At 43.9% G+C, this 17,166-nt stretch overlaps 1 protein-coding gene across 4 annotated transcripts in view; it reads right to left on the reverse strand.

Moving 5' to 3' along the window:
• APBA1 (amyloid beta precursor protein binding family A member 1) overlaps positions 1 to 17,166 on the reverse strand; it is a 239,041-nt gene that overhangs the window by 69,363 nt on the left and 152,512 nt on the right. For all 4 annotated transcript variants that reach the window (XM_009456701.5, XM_001138890.7, XM_009456702.5 and 1 more), the window contains exon 2: positions 13,051 to 14,319. In XM_009456701.5, coding sequence (XP_009454976.1) covers positions 13,051 to 14,250 — 1,200 coding nt within the window. In that variant the 5' untranslated portion in view covers positions 14,251 to 14,319. The remainder of the gene's footprint in view (positions 1 to 13,050; positions 14,320 to 17,166) is intronic.

A 17,166-nucleotide genomic window follows, 5' to 3' on the forward strand; every position in this document is an offset into this window, starting at 1 on the left:
TAGTGATCTTCACCTTAAGTAGTACAGCCCCCGCCTTGACCTACTTTTTATTTCTTTACTCTTATGTGTGTCACATAAGCCAAATGCAAGTGTGTGTGCTTAACACAAACACCGCAGGAAATGAAAAACTTAGTGCACTCATCTTACCATATAACATAGTTAATAAAGCAGTTGTTTCTTAGAAATTGTGCACAAAATGTACAGAAGTGTTTGCTTTTCTCTGTGTTTCCAGGAAAGCAGTAACAATGAGATGTTTCCTTTGGTCAGTGAGTCATCTCTAAAGGATTCCTACTCTTGCATATTTTTCAATTAAAGCAAAGAAATACATGAATATAATTTTAAAAGTCAAACGATATCATGCAGTTTATGGCAAAAATTGAAGTCTTCCCTGTCCCTCCCATGCCATGGTCCCGCTCTTCTAATGTTTTTCCCTGGAATTTATTTCCATATTCATAAATAGCATGTTTATACTGCCTTACCTTGGTTTTTCAATTTTAGATATTATTTCCTGGCTCTACTATAAAAATAAGATTTACCTCTTTCATGTTACATGCACCCTCATCCTCTCAATATTACAATTTCTGGTTAATCAATATTCAGTGCTTGTGTTCTGAAGACTATACTCTTCCCTGCTGAGCTACAACGCATATTATTATTGCATTTCTTGCCAATATAACAATCGCTTTTACTGAGGTAAATAATGGAATTGTTTTTCCGTTTGCTTAGTCTACTATGGACTGATCAATAATTTATGCCAAGCTCTCCTAAAACCATCTAAAACTCCTGGTGGCACAAATTTATCAGGAAAACTCTCAGTTCCACTCTTTCTAGAGACTGCCTAACTGGAGCCCTCTGAGCGGCAGGCCACATGGGATTGGTGGCTGGACTTCTGCATGGTTGTGATCCTGGGATCTCCTTTCCTATCACCTGGAGATTCTCTCTGCTGCATTCCCAGGTTGGGTCTCCCGTTTCCTGGATCTTGCATCTTTTTTCTTGGTTTATGCTACCATGCAAGAAGAGCAACCCTCCGGTAGTTTCCTGAGAAAGGGTGCATATAAGGTAAATTTTCTGGGACCATGCTTGTCTAAAAACACCTTTATTGTACCTTCAAACTGAATTGAAGATAGACTGGCTGTAGGTCTCCCAGTTTCCAGTATTGCTTGTGAAAAGTCCAACATCATTGTTTCCTGACCATTCTTGTTTTTATTTCTCTGAAGCCTGTAAAATCTTCTCTTTCTCCCTCCTGTTCTGAAACTTCTGTGAGTCTTTTCTATTTCATTATTCTAGATGGGTACCCAGTAGACTCTTTTAATCTGGAAGTTCGTGTGTTCTTTGGCTCCAGGACATGGTCTTTCATAATTTCCCCTTCTGTTTTATCTTTGTTCCTACTACTTTCCACCCTTTTGCCATACTTGTTTTACTGTTTTGAAGAGTTCCTCAATTTTGCTGTCTTGATTTCTCCAAGCGACTTTCCATTTGCTTTATGTCTTTGTCTTTCATGTTAGAGATGTTCTTTAAATGTCTGATGATCCTTGGCTGTTCACTCATATTTAAGAGTAAATCCCCAAAAAGCCTATTGGAAGATCATGTACTTATGATGCAAGAGCCGTCACTATGGGGTGATCAGGTGGAAAGCCAGGTGGTGTACTAGGAAACCCCCAAACATTAGTATCTGTAGTATTTTCTCTTGGGCCTGTTACCTCAGAGAGGAATACACTCATCTGTTGGGGACTAGGGATCCTGAGTGGGTTGGATTCTAAGCCTGACAACTAACAGTTGTAAGGCATTCTCCGGGTCTCACTGCTTAGTGGGCCGTGTGTTCCCCAAGGCACCTTGTTTCCATTTCCAACTCTTGCCATGTCCCCAGTTTCAGCGCTCCTCTGGTTCACCCTTTCCTTACAGAAGCCTCCCATCTTCTGCGGGGAGGAGGAGTCGCCTAGCTTCATGCATTGGAGAAGGCATCACAGGAAGTTTAATGTCTCCTGTGACAGGCTTCCAAATAATCCTCTTCTTTTTCAGCCATACCCCTCATATTTCTGCCACCTGAGGTATCTGTGTCTCTAATTCTTGGGCCTTTGTTTGGGGGCGTCTACCGCACACATCCTCACAAACACTTGGCAGAAGAGAGAAAACAGAAACCTCATCAGTGTGTTAGTCAGGATGGACGAGGCTGTGCGGTGATAACAAACCACCCCAAAAATCTCTGTGGCTTAAAACGATAAAGGTTGATTCCTCTCTCAGAGTACATGTCCCAGGAAGCCCTACCCATTGTGGTTTCAGGAGACCTGTGCTGACAGGCGCACAGCCATCTTGTGAGGCTGCCCCCTTAATAAGGCTTTGGGGTTTGTTTCCACTGGGGAAGAAAGCATTGTCTTAGCTGCTCCCGCTTGGAAGCAACTTCAGGGCTCACGTTTCCCTGGCCACGCTTAACTTCTAGAGGATGAGGAAGTGCAGTCTTCTCCATGTTTGAAAAAATAAGAGAACTGGAAATCCTGGGGCACACTAACTCCTCCATCACAGCCAGTTACCACTTGGGTGTTGCCAAATTTTGTTGTGCTCATCTGTTGCTGTTTCCTCTGTCAGTGTTTGTGCTTTTTATTATTTTACTGCAATTCTAGGAAGGAGCAGAGATAAACGCCATTTCAAGCTGTACACCACACCACTTAAAGTAGCCAAAACCCTCCAAGTTACACTGTGTGCTTGCTAACATCAATCTCCTGAGTCTACTGTGACTCTGTTCTCGAATGATTCTGTTGCCTATAGACAGATCAGTAGGCTGTGGATTTTCAGAACTGGTCTTGAGGCCGGGTGTGGTGGCTCATGCCTGTAATCCCAGTATTTTGGGAGGCTGAAGCAGGTGGATCACCTGAGGTCAGGAGTTCAAGACCAGCCTGGCCAATATGGCAAAACCCCGTCTCTACTAAAAAATACAAAAATTAGATGGGCATGGTGGCATGCGCCTGTAGTCCCAGCTACTTGGGAGGCTGAGACAGGAGAATTGCTTGAGCCTGGGAGGCGGAGGTTGCAGTGAGCCAAGATCGCACCACTGCACTCCAGCCTGGGCAACAGAGCAAGACTCCATCTAAAAAAAAAGAAAAAGAAGAAAAAAAAAAGAAAAGAAGGAGGAGCCAAGATGGCCGAATAGGAACAGCTCCAGTCTACAGCTCCCAGCGAGAGCGACACAGAAGACGGGTGATTTCTGCATTTCCATCTGAGGTACCGGGTTCATCTCACTAGGGAGTGCCAGACAGTGGGCGCAGGTCAGTGGGTGCGTGCACCGTGCGCGAGCCGAAGCAGGGCAAGGCATTGCCTCACTTGGGAAGCGCAAGGGGTCAGGGAGTTCCCTTTCCGAGTCAAAGAAAGGGGTGACGGACGCACCTGGAAAATCAGGTCACTCCCACCCGAATATTGCGCTTTTCAGACTGGCTTAGAAAACGGCGCACCATGAGATTATATCCTGCACCTGGCTCGGAGGGTCCTACGCCCACGGAGTCTCGCTGATTGCTAGCACAGCAGTCTGAGATCAAATTGCAAGGCGGCAGCGAGGCTCGGGGAGGGGCGCCCGCCATTGCCCGGGCTTGCTTAGGTAAACAAAGCAGCCTGGAAGCTCGAACTGGATGGAGCCCACCACAGCTCAAAGAGGCCTGCCTGCCTCTGTAGGCTCCACCTCTGGGGGCAGGGCACAGACAAACAAAAAGACAGTAGTAACCTCTGCAGACTTAAATGTCCCTGTCTGACAGCTTTGAAGAGAGCAGTGGTTCTCCCAGCACGCAGCTGGAGATCTGAGAACCGGCAGACTGCCTCCTCAAGTTGGTCCCTGACCCCTGACCCCCGAGCAGCCTAACTGGGAGGCACCCCCCAGGAGGGGCACACTGACACCTCACACGGCAGGGTATTCCAACAGACCTGCAGCTGAGGGTCCTGTCTGTTAGAAGGAAAACTAACAAACAGAAAGGACATCCACACCAAAAACCCATCTGTACATCACCATTATCAAAGACCAAAAGTAGATAAAACCACAAAGATGGGGAAAAAACAGAACAGAAAAACTGGAAACTCTAAAACGCAGAGCGCCTCTCCTCCTCCAAAGGAACGCAGTTCTTCACCAGCAATGGAACAAAGCTGGATGGAGAATGACTTTGACGAGCTGAGAGAAGAAGGCTTCAGACGATCAAATTACTCTGAGCTACGGGAGGACATTCAAACCAAAGGCAAAGAAGTTGAAAACTTGGAAAAAAATTTAGAAGAATGTATAACTAGAATAACCAATACAGAGAAGTGCTTAAAGGAGCTGATGGAGCTGAAAACCAAGGCTCGAGAACTACGGGAAGAATGCAGAAGCCTCAGGAGCCGATGCGATCAACTGGAAGAAAGGATATCAGCAACGGAAGATGAAATGAATGAAATGAAGCGAGAAGGGAAGGTTAGAGATAAAAGAATAAAAAGAAATGAGCAAAGCCTCCAAGAAGTATGGGACTATGTGAAAAGACCAAATCTACGTCTGATTGGTGTACCTGAAAGTGATGGGGAGAATGGAACCAAGTTGGAAAACACTCTGCAGGATATTATCCAGGAGAACTTCTCCAATCTAGCAAGGCAGGCCAACGTTCAGATTCAGGAAATACAGAGAACGCCACAAAGATACTCCTCGAGAAGAGCAACTCCAAGACACATAATTGTCAGATTCACCAAAGTTGAAATGAAGGAAAAAATGTTAAGGGCAGCCAGAGAGAAAGGTCGGGTTACCCTCAAAGGGAAGCCCATCAGACTAACAGCTGATATCTCGGCAGAAACCCTACAAGCCAGAAGAGAGTGGGGGCCAATATTCAACATTCTTAAAGAAAAGAATTTTCAACCCAGAATTTCATATCCAGCCAAACTAAGCTTCATAAGTGAAGGAGAAATAAAATACTTTACAGACAAGCAAATGCTGAGAGATTTTGTCACCACCAGGCCTGCCCTAAAAGAGCTCCTGAAGGAAGCGCTAAACATGGAAAGGAACAACCGGTACCAGCCGCTGCAAAATCATGCCAAAATGTAAAGACCATCGAGACTAGGAAGAAACTGCATCAACTAACGAGCAAAATCACCAGCTAACATCATAATGACAGGATCAAATTCACACATAACAATATTAACTTTAAATGTAAATGGACTAAATGCTCCAATTAAAAGACACAGACTGGCAAATTGGATAAAGAGTCAAGACCCATCAGTGTGCTCTATTCAGGAAACCCATCTCACATGCAGAGACACACATAGGCTCAAAATAAAAGGATGGAGGAAGATCTACCAAGTAAATGGAAAACAAAAAAAGGCAGGGGTTGCAATCCTAGTCTCTGATAAAACAGACTTTAAACCAACAAGGATCAAAAGAGACAAAGAAGGCCATTACATAATGGTAAAGGGATCAATTCAACAAGAAGAGCTAACTATCCTAAATATATATGCACCCAATACAGGAGCACCCAGATTCATAAAGCAAGTCCTTAGTGACCTACAAAGAGACTTAGACTCCCACATATTAATAATGGGAGACTTTAACACCCCACTGTCAACATTAGACAGATCAATGAGACAGAAAGTCAACAAGGATACCCAGAAATTGAACTCAGCTCTGCACCAAGCGGACCTAATTGACATCTACAGAACTCTCCACCCCAAATCAACAGAATATACATTTTTTTCAGCACCACACCACACCTATTCCAAAATTGACCACATACTTGGAAGTAAAGCTCTCCTCAGCAAATGTAAAAGAACAGACATTATAACAAACTGTCTCTCAGACCACAGTGCAATCAAACTAGAACTCAGGATTAAGAATCTCACTCAAAACCGCTCAACTACATGGAAACTGAACAACCTGCTCCTGAATGACTACTGGGTACATAACGAAATGAAGGCAGAAATAAAGATGTTCTTTGAAACCAACGAGAACAAAGACACAACATACCAGAATCTCTGGGACACATTCAAAGCAGTGTGTAGAGGGAAATTTATAGCACTAAATGCCCACAAGAGAAAGCAGGAAAGATCCAAAATTGACACCCTAACATCACAATTAAAAGAACTAGAAAAGCAAGAGCAAACACATTCAAAAGCTAGCAGAAGGCAAGAAATAACTAAAATCAGAGCAGAACTGAAGGAAATAGAGACACAAAAAACCCTTCAAAAAATTAATGAATCCAGGAGCTGGTTTTTTGAAAGGATCAACAAAATTGATAGACCACTAGCAAGACTAATAAAGAAAAAAAGAGAGAAGAATCAAATAGACACAATAAAAAATGATAAAGGGGATATCACCACCGATCCCACAGAAATACAAACTACCATCAGAGAATACTACAAACACCTCTACGCAAATAAACTAGAAAATCTAGAAGAAATGGATACATTCCTCGACACATACACTCTCCCAAGACTAAACCAGGAAGACGTTAAATCTCTGAATAGACCAATAACAGGAGCTGAAATTGTGGCAATAATCAATAGTTTACCAACCAAAAAGAGTCCAGGACCAGATGGATTCACAGCCGAATTCTATCAGAGGTACAAGGAGGAACTGGTATCATTCCTTCTGAAACTATTCCAATCAATAGAAAAAGAGGGAATCCTCCCTAACTCATTTTATGAGGCCAGCATCATTCTGATACCAAAGCTGGGCAGAGACACAACCAAAAAAGAGAATTTTAGACCAATATCCTTGATGAACATTGATGCAAAAATCCTCCATAAAATACTGGCAAAACGAATCCAGCAGCACATCAAAAAGCTTATCCACCATGATCAAGTGGGCTTCACCCCTGGGATGCAAGGCTGGTTCAATATACGCAAATCAATAAATGTAATCCAGCATATAAACAGAGTCAAAGACAAAAACCACATGATTATCTCAATAGATGCAGAAAAGGCCTTTGACAAAATTCAACAACCCTTCATGCTAAAAACTCTCAATAAATTAGGTATTGATGGGACGTATTTCAAAATAATAAGAGCTATCTATGACAAACCCACAGCCAATATCATACTGAATGGGCAAAAACTGGAAGCATTCCCTTTGAAAACTGGCACAAGACAGGGATGCCCTCTCTCACCACTCCTATTCAACATAGTGTTGGAAGTTCTGGCCAGGGCAATTAGGCAGGAGAAGGAAATAAAGGGTATTCAATTAGGAAAAGAGGAAGTCAAATTGTCCCTGTTTGCAGACAACATGATTGTATATCTAGAAAACCCCATTGTCTCAGCCCCAAATCTCCTTAAGCTGATAAGCAACTTCAGCAAAGTCTCAGGATACAAAATCAATGTGCAGAAATCACAAGCATTCTTATACACCAATAACAGACAAACAGAGAGCCAAATCATGAGTGAACTCCCATTCACAATTGCTTCAAAGAGAATACTATACCTAGGAATCCAACTTACAAGGGATGTGAAGGACCTCTTCAAGGAGAACTACAAACCACTGCTCAAGGAAATAAAAGAGGATACAAACAAATGGAAGAACATTCCATGCTCATGGGTAGGAAGAATCAATATCGTGAAAATGGCCATACTGCCCAAGGTAATTTACAGATTCAATGCCATCCCCATCAAGCTACCAATGACTTTCTTCACAGAATTGGAAAAAACTACTTTAAAGTTCATATGGAACCAAAAAAGAGCCTGCATTGCCAAGGCAATCCTAAGCCAAAAGAACAAAGCTGGAGGCATCACACTACCTGACTTCAAACTATACTACAAGGCTACAGTAACCAAAACAGCACGGTACTGGTACCAAAACAGAGATATAGAGAAATGGAACAGAACAGAGCCCTCAGAAATAACGCCGCATATCTACAACTGTCTGATCTTTGACAAACCTGATAAAAACAAGCAATGGGGAAAGGATTCCCTATTTAATAAATGGTGCTGGGAAAACTGGCTAGCCATATGTACAAAGCTGAAACTGGATCCCTTCCTTACACCTTATACAAAAATCAATTCAAGATGGATTAAAGACTTAAACGTTAGACCTAAAACCATAAAAACCCTAGAAGAAAACCTAGGCATTACCATTCAGGACATAGGCATGGGCAAGGACTTCATGTCCAAAACACCAAAAGCAATGGCAACATAAGCCAAAATGGACAAATGGGATCTAATTAAACTAAAGAGCTTCTGCACAGCAAAAGAAACTACCATCAGAGTGAACAGGCAACCTACAAAATGGGAGAAAATTTTCGCAACCTACTCATCTGACAAAGGGCTAATATCCAGAATCTACAATGAACTCAAACAAATTTACAAGAAAAAAAACAAACAACCCCATCAAAAAGTGGGCGAAGGACATGAACAGACACTTCTCAAAAGAAGACATTTATGCAGCCAAAAAACACATGAAAAAATGCTCATCATCACTGGCCATCAGAGAAATGCAAATCAAAACCACAATGAGATACCATCTCACACCAGTTAGAATGGCAATCATTAAAAAGTCAGGAAACAACAGGTGCTGGAGAGGATGTGGAGAAATAGGAACACTTTTACACTGTTGGTGGGACTGTAAACTAGTTCAACCATTGTGGAAGTCAGTGTGGCGATTCCTCAGGGATCTAGAACTAGAAATACCATTTGACCCAGCCATCCCATTACTGGGTATATACCCAAAGGACTATAAATCATGCTGCTATAAAGACACATGCACACGTATGTTTATTGCGGCATTATTCACAATAGCAAAGACTTGGAACCAACCCAAATGTCCAACAATGATAGACTGGATTAAGAAAATGTGGCACATATACACCATGGAATACTATGCAGCCATAAAAAATGATGAGTTCATGTTCTTTGTAGGGACATGGATGAAATTGGAAATCATCATTCTCAGTAAACTATCGCAAGAACAAAAAACCAAACACCGCATATTCTCATAGGTGGGAATTGAACAATGAGATCACATGGACACAGGAAGGGGAATATCACACTCTGGGGACTGTGGTGGGGTGAGGGGAGGGGGGAGGGATAGCATTGGGAGATATACCTAATGCTAGATGACGAGTTAGTGGGTGCAGCGCACCAGCATGGCACATGTATACATATGTAACAAACCTGCACGTTGTGCACATGTACCCTAAAACTTAAAGTATAATAAATAAATAAATAAATAAATAGGAAAAAGAAAAGAAAAGAAAAAGGACAGGTCTTCATTATCAATATTTTTCAAGAAGGGGATTGGGAGATACTTCTCAGGCATATATTTAGAAAAGTGAAACTCCTTACTAGAAGAAAATCACATAAGTATTTTTTTCAAATGTTTAGAACACAGTTATTTTCTCTCAGTGCTGAGAGAGTGTTCAGTAAACTCTTATGGATTAGCAATCCCATTTTCTCTCTATATACAACTCACCAGCAAACAAATGCCAGTTTGCTCCAAGAAAAAAGCGCTTAAGTTCTGGGGGAATTAAAAGGAGTGTTAAAAGCAGATTTAGCAATTAGCAACGGTGGCTGACAAGTGGCAATACAGGTTTTTTTGTCTCCTTTTATTTGCTTCATTATAGTTTGTGATCTTGCCATTTTGAGAATGCAAATACTCAAAATTCTGCTTTTGTAAGAATGCCATTTCTCCAGGTCTGCTGACCATAATCACAGTGAGATACCTCTTTTTGTTAAAACTTTATCTGTGCTAATAAAAGATTTAGTTAAATCTTATATCCACAGCACTTACATGGGGAAAGTGCCCAGATAATACATTTTTTCCTTTAAATCAGTAGTTCTCAATCTTTCACATGCTTACGAATCTCAGGGAAAGTTTACAAAACAAAATAAAATAAAACGAAACAACCAGATCACTGAGACCCACATCAGGTATTCTGGTTTGGAAACGAAGGGCAGTAACTTGCATTTCTAATAAGTACCACCCAGACAGACTTCAGATCACATGGTTTTAAAACACCTTTCCATTTTCTATAACAGCATACATGGAGAACGAGTGTTCAGTAAATATTTTTTGATGCTGAGATGGAAATCAACAGAATATAATATCATTATATTCTCATTAGACCATTAAAGAGGCAGCAAAGGAAGGTCTTTCCTATAAATATGGCATGACAGATGAAATACAACCCACAAATAGCTTAAAAATGACTGCTGGAATACTTTAAAGCACAGGTTTTCAGTTTCACTTTATATTAACTATTCATAACCCAGTGATCCATATTGATTTCTTAGCATCAAGCTGATTTTCTGACATGGTGGGTTCCTAAAGCATCATACAATGTTCTATAATTAATTTCACCTTTTGAATGAAACAGCATGCAAGAGAATTAAGTTGTTCTCCTAGTTCAAATGAATAAAAGCCAGCCTCTAACCCTACCATAGGCTGTACTGTGGGCTCACTGTGAGGCTGCAGGGGCAATTGGTTAAGCAGGTCATTTCAAGGAGCTGGCGCACTGGAGAAAGCTGAAGGAAGAGGCCAGCATCTGGACCAACTGTGCCTGCAGCTTTTTCCTCTGGTGGCTTTCCAGGTTTCTAAAAGGATACAGAAGCCAGCCTTTTGCCAACTCCCTACTTTTGAAAACCTGCTCTATTTCCACCTCATTTGCAAAATGCTTGCTGCAATCCCTCCTAGCTGGGAGGAATCTGGAGACAGCTGGAGGTCAAGGAGAATTCTACACGTGAGTGCACTTATTTTTCACTAAATCAGAAGCCTAGAAAACAAAGACAGGACATGTCTGAGCTCACTGACCCAATGCTGTCCCCTTGCTGGGGAGAATGAAGTTCCCTTCCCTACTGGTTTCCAACCTTTCCTAATCCGCTAACAGAAAATGCTGACTATTCCTTAAAGAGGAGGTGAATGCTACCGCTCTGACCTGCGTAGCTCTTTATGTGTAAGTAAAATGAACAAATATCTTACAATAATGGTTTCTCACTCCAAAGATATATATTGAGAAACGGCCTGGTGCAATCATAAAATGCAGAATTAAATGAAATTGAATATAAGCTCTTGACCCTTATCTTACTCCAAGATCCATTTTTAAATGAAAGGCTTAAATATTATTCAAGAGTATGGAAAGGGAGAGTAGAAGCAGAGAGAATCTTTATAGCAAACGAGTCAGAGCAAAGGTTAGTCTTCCTGATACATTCTGAACAGATTGTGACACCTAAGCTTGCCATGTTATCACATTTCTTAGGTATTTCAAAAATGGAAAATGTCAACAGTGGCATCAATTACTTTGTGTAGCTCTTCACAATAAAACACAATTTGCTTTAAAATAGAATACATATCTTTTGTGAAGTGGGAAGGATGCCCTGATACCACCAGATGTGAAAAATTAGGCACCTACCACAATGAGGCATAGGGTGGGTGAAAAAACTGCAGAGCCTGGGCGTGGTGTTTCACACCGGTAATCCCAGCACTTTGGGAAGCCAAGGCAGGCAGATCACCTGAGGTTAGGAGTTCAAGCCCAGCCTGGCCAACATGGTGAAACCCCATCCCTACTAAAAATACAAAATTAGTTGGGCATAGTGGATGCACCTGTCATCCCAGCTACTCAGGAGACTGAGGCAGGAAAATCACTTGAACCTGGGAGGCGGAGGTTGCAGTGAGCCGAGATCACACCATTGCACTCCAGCCTGGGCAAAAAGAGTGAAATTCTGTCTCAAAAAACCAAACCAAAACAAAAAAAATTGCAGAAACCGGCCAGGTGCTATGGCTCACATCTGTAATCCCAGCACTTGGGGAGGCCGAGATGAGTGGCTCACTTGAGGCCAGCGGTTCGAGACCAGCCTGGCCAACGTTATGAAACCCCATCTCTACTAAAAATTACAAAAATCAGCTGGACGTGGTGGACACTTGCCTGTAATCCCAGCTACTCGGGAGACTGAGGTAGAATTGCTTGAACCTGGGAGGCGGAGGTTACGGTGAGCAGAGATTGCATAACTGCACTCCAGCCTGGGTGACAGAGCAAGACTCCGTCACAAAACAAAACAAAACAAATAAACAAAACTGCAGAAACCCCTGGCGGAAAAAGGCTAGGAAGGCTATCCTCCAAAGAGGGCACACTACCCATCCCAAATCTTCAAGGGATTGATATAAGGCAGTTCTCAAATTGTCGTCCTGGGACCAGCAGCATCGCATGAGAACTTGTTAGTGACAATGTTGAACTTTACCTGAGAACCAGAGAAACAAAATGAAGAAATACCCCCAACCTTTTGTGTTCTGGGAAACTCCTTCTTTTCTGACACAGAGCAGGGATAGGGATGCTCCTCTTGTTTTCCTATGACAAGGCCAGACGCAGACCCTCCACATTCCCATTCTTTCTTCACAAACGATCAGCTGAACTGCTTGCTAACCCAACTTTGGTTAAGTGTCTCTCCTTCCTCCAGGTGGGTGAACTTTGGCCAGCATACAACCACTCCTGAGAAAACGCTGGTCTCAGGTGGAAACATTCTCTGATCCACAGCACATTCAACTCCCACCCTTTTCATGCCACTTTCACATACCCTATTCTCTCTACTTGGCTACTCCTCCCTATAAAACAACTTCCCCCTTGTACCTAACTCTAGAGACCCTTAAAGATCTTAAGATCAGAGGTTCTCCTATGGCAACAGTCCTTCCTCCCTATAACGAAACAGTATCTTTCTCCCCTTTGCAATAATCCTTTCCAGTGAAGTCTCTCCTTCCTCAAGCATGGCTTGTTTTTTATTTGGCATTAGATATACAAATTCTCGGGCCCCACTCCATACTTTCTGAATCAGAAACTGGGGGGGTGGAGGGCGATGTACCCAATGATGCATTTCTCACAAGGCCTCCAGGCAGTGTGGGAAGCACTGATTTGAAGCCATCCTGCTAAGAATCTGATGACTGCATTCAACACCTTAATTCTCTCCCGCTGGCGTTTGAGAGTTTAGGTGCAAGCTGTTTCTGAGGCTTACGGTGGAAAAGTTCTTAGCGTCCCCACAGACCATTTCCCGTAAAGTCACTACCCAAGGGCACACAAGGCTATGGGGCGCCATCTTCCCTCCCGCCGCGTGGGGCCGAGGAAGCCCAAACCCGCACCTACTTACATCTCCGTCCATCGGCCTCTGGTCGTCACAGTCCCTGGTGGGGCTAATGTCCTGGCGCATGACCCAGATGGGCTCTTTGGGCTCGTCGGGCGTGTAAGGCGAACGGATGGTCCTGGTTTTCACCTCCTCGATGGCCTCCTTGATGTCCTTGATGGCCAGCGAGATGGCATCGCGCTTCTCCTTGCTGTACCGCTGCCCCGCCTCGCCGCCGCCCGCGGGGCCCACCGCCCGCTGCTGCCCCGCCGGCGCCTGCAGCCCGGGGCTGTCGGGGCGACCCCCGGCCGGGGTAGGGGGACGCTCCAGGTCCTGCTCGGCCTCAGGCATGTCCTCGGCTGCCTTGTCGAGGCTCTGCGAGCTCATGCTCTGCTTCACCTCGGCCACTATCTGGTCGATGTCCTCCTCCTGCTCGTAGCTGTCCATGCGCGGGTAGGGCGCGAACTCGGCCTCCTTCTCGGGGCTGTCGGACTCGCCGTCTGAGCGCTCGTCGTAATGGTGCAGCCGCGCGCCCAGGGCCTCCTGGCGGTACGCGGCCGCCTCGTCGCGCTCCTGCTCGTAGAGCCGCAGGCCGTCGCGTGCGTCCAGCTCGGGCGCGTCCCCTATCTCCTCGTACACGTGCTCCTGGAGGCCGCCGTAGTCGGCATAGGGCTCGGCGTAGGGCTCGTCCTCGCCGCGGTGGAAGAGCCGGTGCGTGTAGACGTAGCCTGAGTAGGCCGCATTCATGGCCTCCTCGTGCTCCAGCGAGTGGAAGTGCAGGTGGTTGGGCAGCGCGCGGCGGTGCGTGGCCTCGGCGTGCTCGGCCTCTGCCTGCTCCGTGTACTCCTCGGCCTCGGGCCGGTACTGCACAGCGTAGGCGCTCTCGTCCTCGGGGTCCTGCGCGCGCTCCGCATCGTAGCCGTCGCGGGCCGCGGCGATCACGTCGCCCTCGGCGGTGTCCGTGTGGTTGTGGAAGCCGCTCTCCGTGCTGGCTGAGCGCGCCAGGCATTCCCCGCGCTCCTCTTCCTCCTGGCCGAGCTGGGCGCGGAGGTCCTCGAGGGCTCGCCCGCGCTGGTGGCGGCCCACATAGTGCTGCTGCTGCGGCGGCTGCTGCTGTTCCTCTTCCACCTCGGGGTGCTCCAGGTCGGCCTCCACCGACTCGTTCACCTCCCCACCTGCCGCCTCGTCGGTCACCTCCACCTCCGCAGACCCCTCCAAGTGGTTCATGGTGGGAGTCGGAACGGCTAGGAGAGAAGCTGGACCCGGCTCACTGCGCTCTCATTTTGCTCCACTGGGCTGGAAAAACAAGAAGGGGAGAGGCTGTCACGTGGTGCAAACAGTCGTTATGAGCTGAGTGTTCAGATAACCATAAAAACAACTGCTATTGATTCCTTTTAGTTCTGGGTCAATTAAAAAAAGACTGCAAATTTAAGTTCAATCTGACAGCACATACATAGCACGCATCATAATTTGTAATTACATATCTACTTGTTTAATTGCTTATTGGCTTTCTCCGTTCCCACCCCTCACATTGAGCGCCTCAGGAACGTTTTGTTCTCCACCACGCATACGATTCAGGTCCCATTTCTGATGCATCTGAATAAAGAGTACTACTAAATTGAATGGGCCAACTGACACATTTTCCATCTGCTAACAGATAAATCTCTCCAAAGTAAACTAGGATCCTACAACTTTAGAAATCACTCTTTAAATCAATTTCAAAGAAACATAATCTTGAACACCTTTTGAAGCCATTCTGAGAGAGGCAATCAGCCAGCAGTGGGGTCCCGCCCCGGTTCTGTCATTACTGACTTTGTGACCTCAGGCAAGTGGCTTAATTTTCTGGACCTCCACGGTGTGACTGGACTCATTTCCTACATGCAGGATGTTAACAGCTATTACATAGGGTAAAAAAGACTCCGTGGTCAAGTAAGTTTGGAAAATGCTGAGTTACAGTTGACTTTTCATTGTTAATATCCAGAAGGAGGAAGATACAGGATACAGGGTTTCCCTAACTTGTTTGACCAGGAGACACTTTTTCCTAGAGGCCAATGTTACATAGCAGCTGGTTTCTAATAGTTAGGCTTCCCTATTGCGCACTCAGCATCCAGGATACAACCAACGACGGAAGACAATATTAGGGAAAAAAATCCAACACAATACAACAATAAAAAATAATGCAAGTAAAAATAAAGCATAACAACAATTTATATAGCATTTATATTGTATTAGGTATTATGAGAAATCTAGAGAAGATTTACAGTATATGGGAGGATGTGCATAGATCATATGCAAATACTATACCATTTTATAATGGATTTTTATATCCACTGGGGTCCTGAAACCAACCCCCATGGATACCAAGGGAGGACTATATTCACTTTCCCCATGTAACCTGAATCTAAAATTCTAAGATTTTATGAGTTGCCATTATAGCTAGAACTGGCTAACAGGTGTAATTTTTTAAAAATATGGGTAGGTCTCTTTCTATTTTCAGAGAAACTTGTAGCTCGACAGAAAGATTTGGTTTCAGTCTCTCTCAATTCTTCTTATCACAAAATAGCTTTATGGTATAATCTGTGCAGTATATAGAAATAGACACAAAGAATGTAAACAACCACAACAAAACAGGCAGGACCCCTATGATTTTGAGATCCCTATGGTAAATAGGCTCAACAGTATGTGTAAACTTGCTATTATGTTCTTTTGGAGAGCCTCTCTTACAAATGGACACAATGGATGGGAACTGAACTCTTAAATATAATAGCAGACAACCCCAGGAGGACCAGGGACATCTGATTGACTCTCTAGTAGTGAGATGCATTATATTCTACTCAACTCCCCATCACAACCACAGCAATTTCCTTCAAGCATTGATGACCATCCCAATAGCAAATATCATTTTGGAGCTACCAAGTCCACATTCAAGCAGAAGTATCATGTCTTCCCCATTCTTTGATGGATCCACCCCTGACTGATTCTCGCTAGAAGAAAAAAGAATCACGGTTTACAAGAGATGAACAATCTTTATTGCTTCCCTACTTGACATAAGTCCCACTTGATACAAATTAGACCCAACCTCTTTTGAAAAATTTTGGGCTCCTCCCATTAACTCCTGAGAACAGCGACTGTGGACTAAGTATAAGAAAGTCTCCAAAAGGAAGAATGAATCTCCCTTCAAACCTTGATGGATGGTTAAGGCTGTAAACCAGCAGCAGGGTGGGGTGGGGAATGATTAGAAGCTGTTCCACCTCAGATCATGAGGCATTAGTTAGATTTTCATAAGAGTGCATGACCTAGATCCTTTGCATGTGCAGTTCACAATAGAGTTCATGCTCCAATACTGGTCCATGGCCCAGTGGTTGAGGACCCCTGCTCTAAACAGAAGCAGCAAGTGTTGCTGCTACGGGCCTCCAGTGGATTATAAGAAACACAAAACAAATATTCAACTCAATACAACACATGGACAAGAACAGCATACCCAAGTTTCCTTCATAAGGACTTTCTCAAAAAGACAACAGATAAATCTTCATTAAATCTACATTGGTTTCGTAAGGTACAAATCTAATTCTAATAAACACAAAGTGAGCATTCACAGAAAGGGATAGCAAACATATCACAGACTTTCTTGGGTTCTGTTACCCAGAGGTGTCACAGTTGTATGTGGTCAGCGTAAGAAAAACAGTAACAAAAACCACAGAAAGTACCTGAATGACCAACAATTCATGATAACCATATGTGGAACTGACCAAAATGCTGCCTTCAGGGAAAATGGCTGTTCTTTAGCTTGATGAAAATCTATTGACATATGTATTAAAAAGAAATTTTAGCTTATTCTGGGTTAAAATCGGTGAATGGTGCCCTCTTATAACCCATGTATTGATTCAAAGGAAATGGAACTTCCTTGCGTGTATATACACTAAACTGTGGTAAAGGAAGTTCTCTGGTGGGGCAGGGGGTGGTGGAAGATAGTGTTAATGTAGTTTTGGTACAATAGATCTTTTTGTTCACTAAGTACCTTCTCCTTATACCCCCATCCACAGACCTCACGGGAGTATTTACACATACAGTGTTTGTATTTTACACACCATCATGTTTCCAAGAATATGATTTGGGTTGTGGTATTGCAACATGTTAATGAAT

This window comes from Pan troglodytes, chromosome 11, assembly GCF_028858775.2.
Source record: "Pan troglodytes isolate AG18354 chromosome 11, NHGRI_mPanTro3-v2.0_pri, whole genome shotgun sequence".
NCBI classification, from domain to species: domain Eukaryota; kingdom Metazoa; phylum Chordata; class Mammalia; order Primates; family Hominidae; genus Pan; species Pan troglodytes.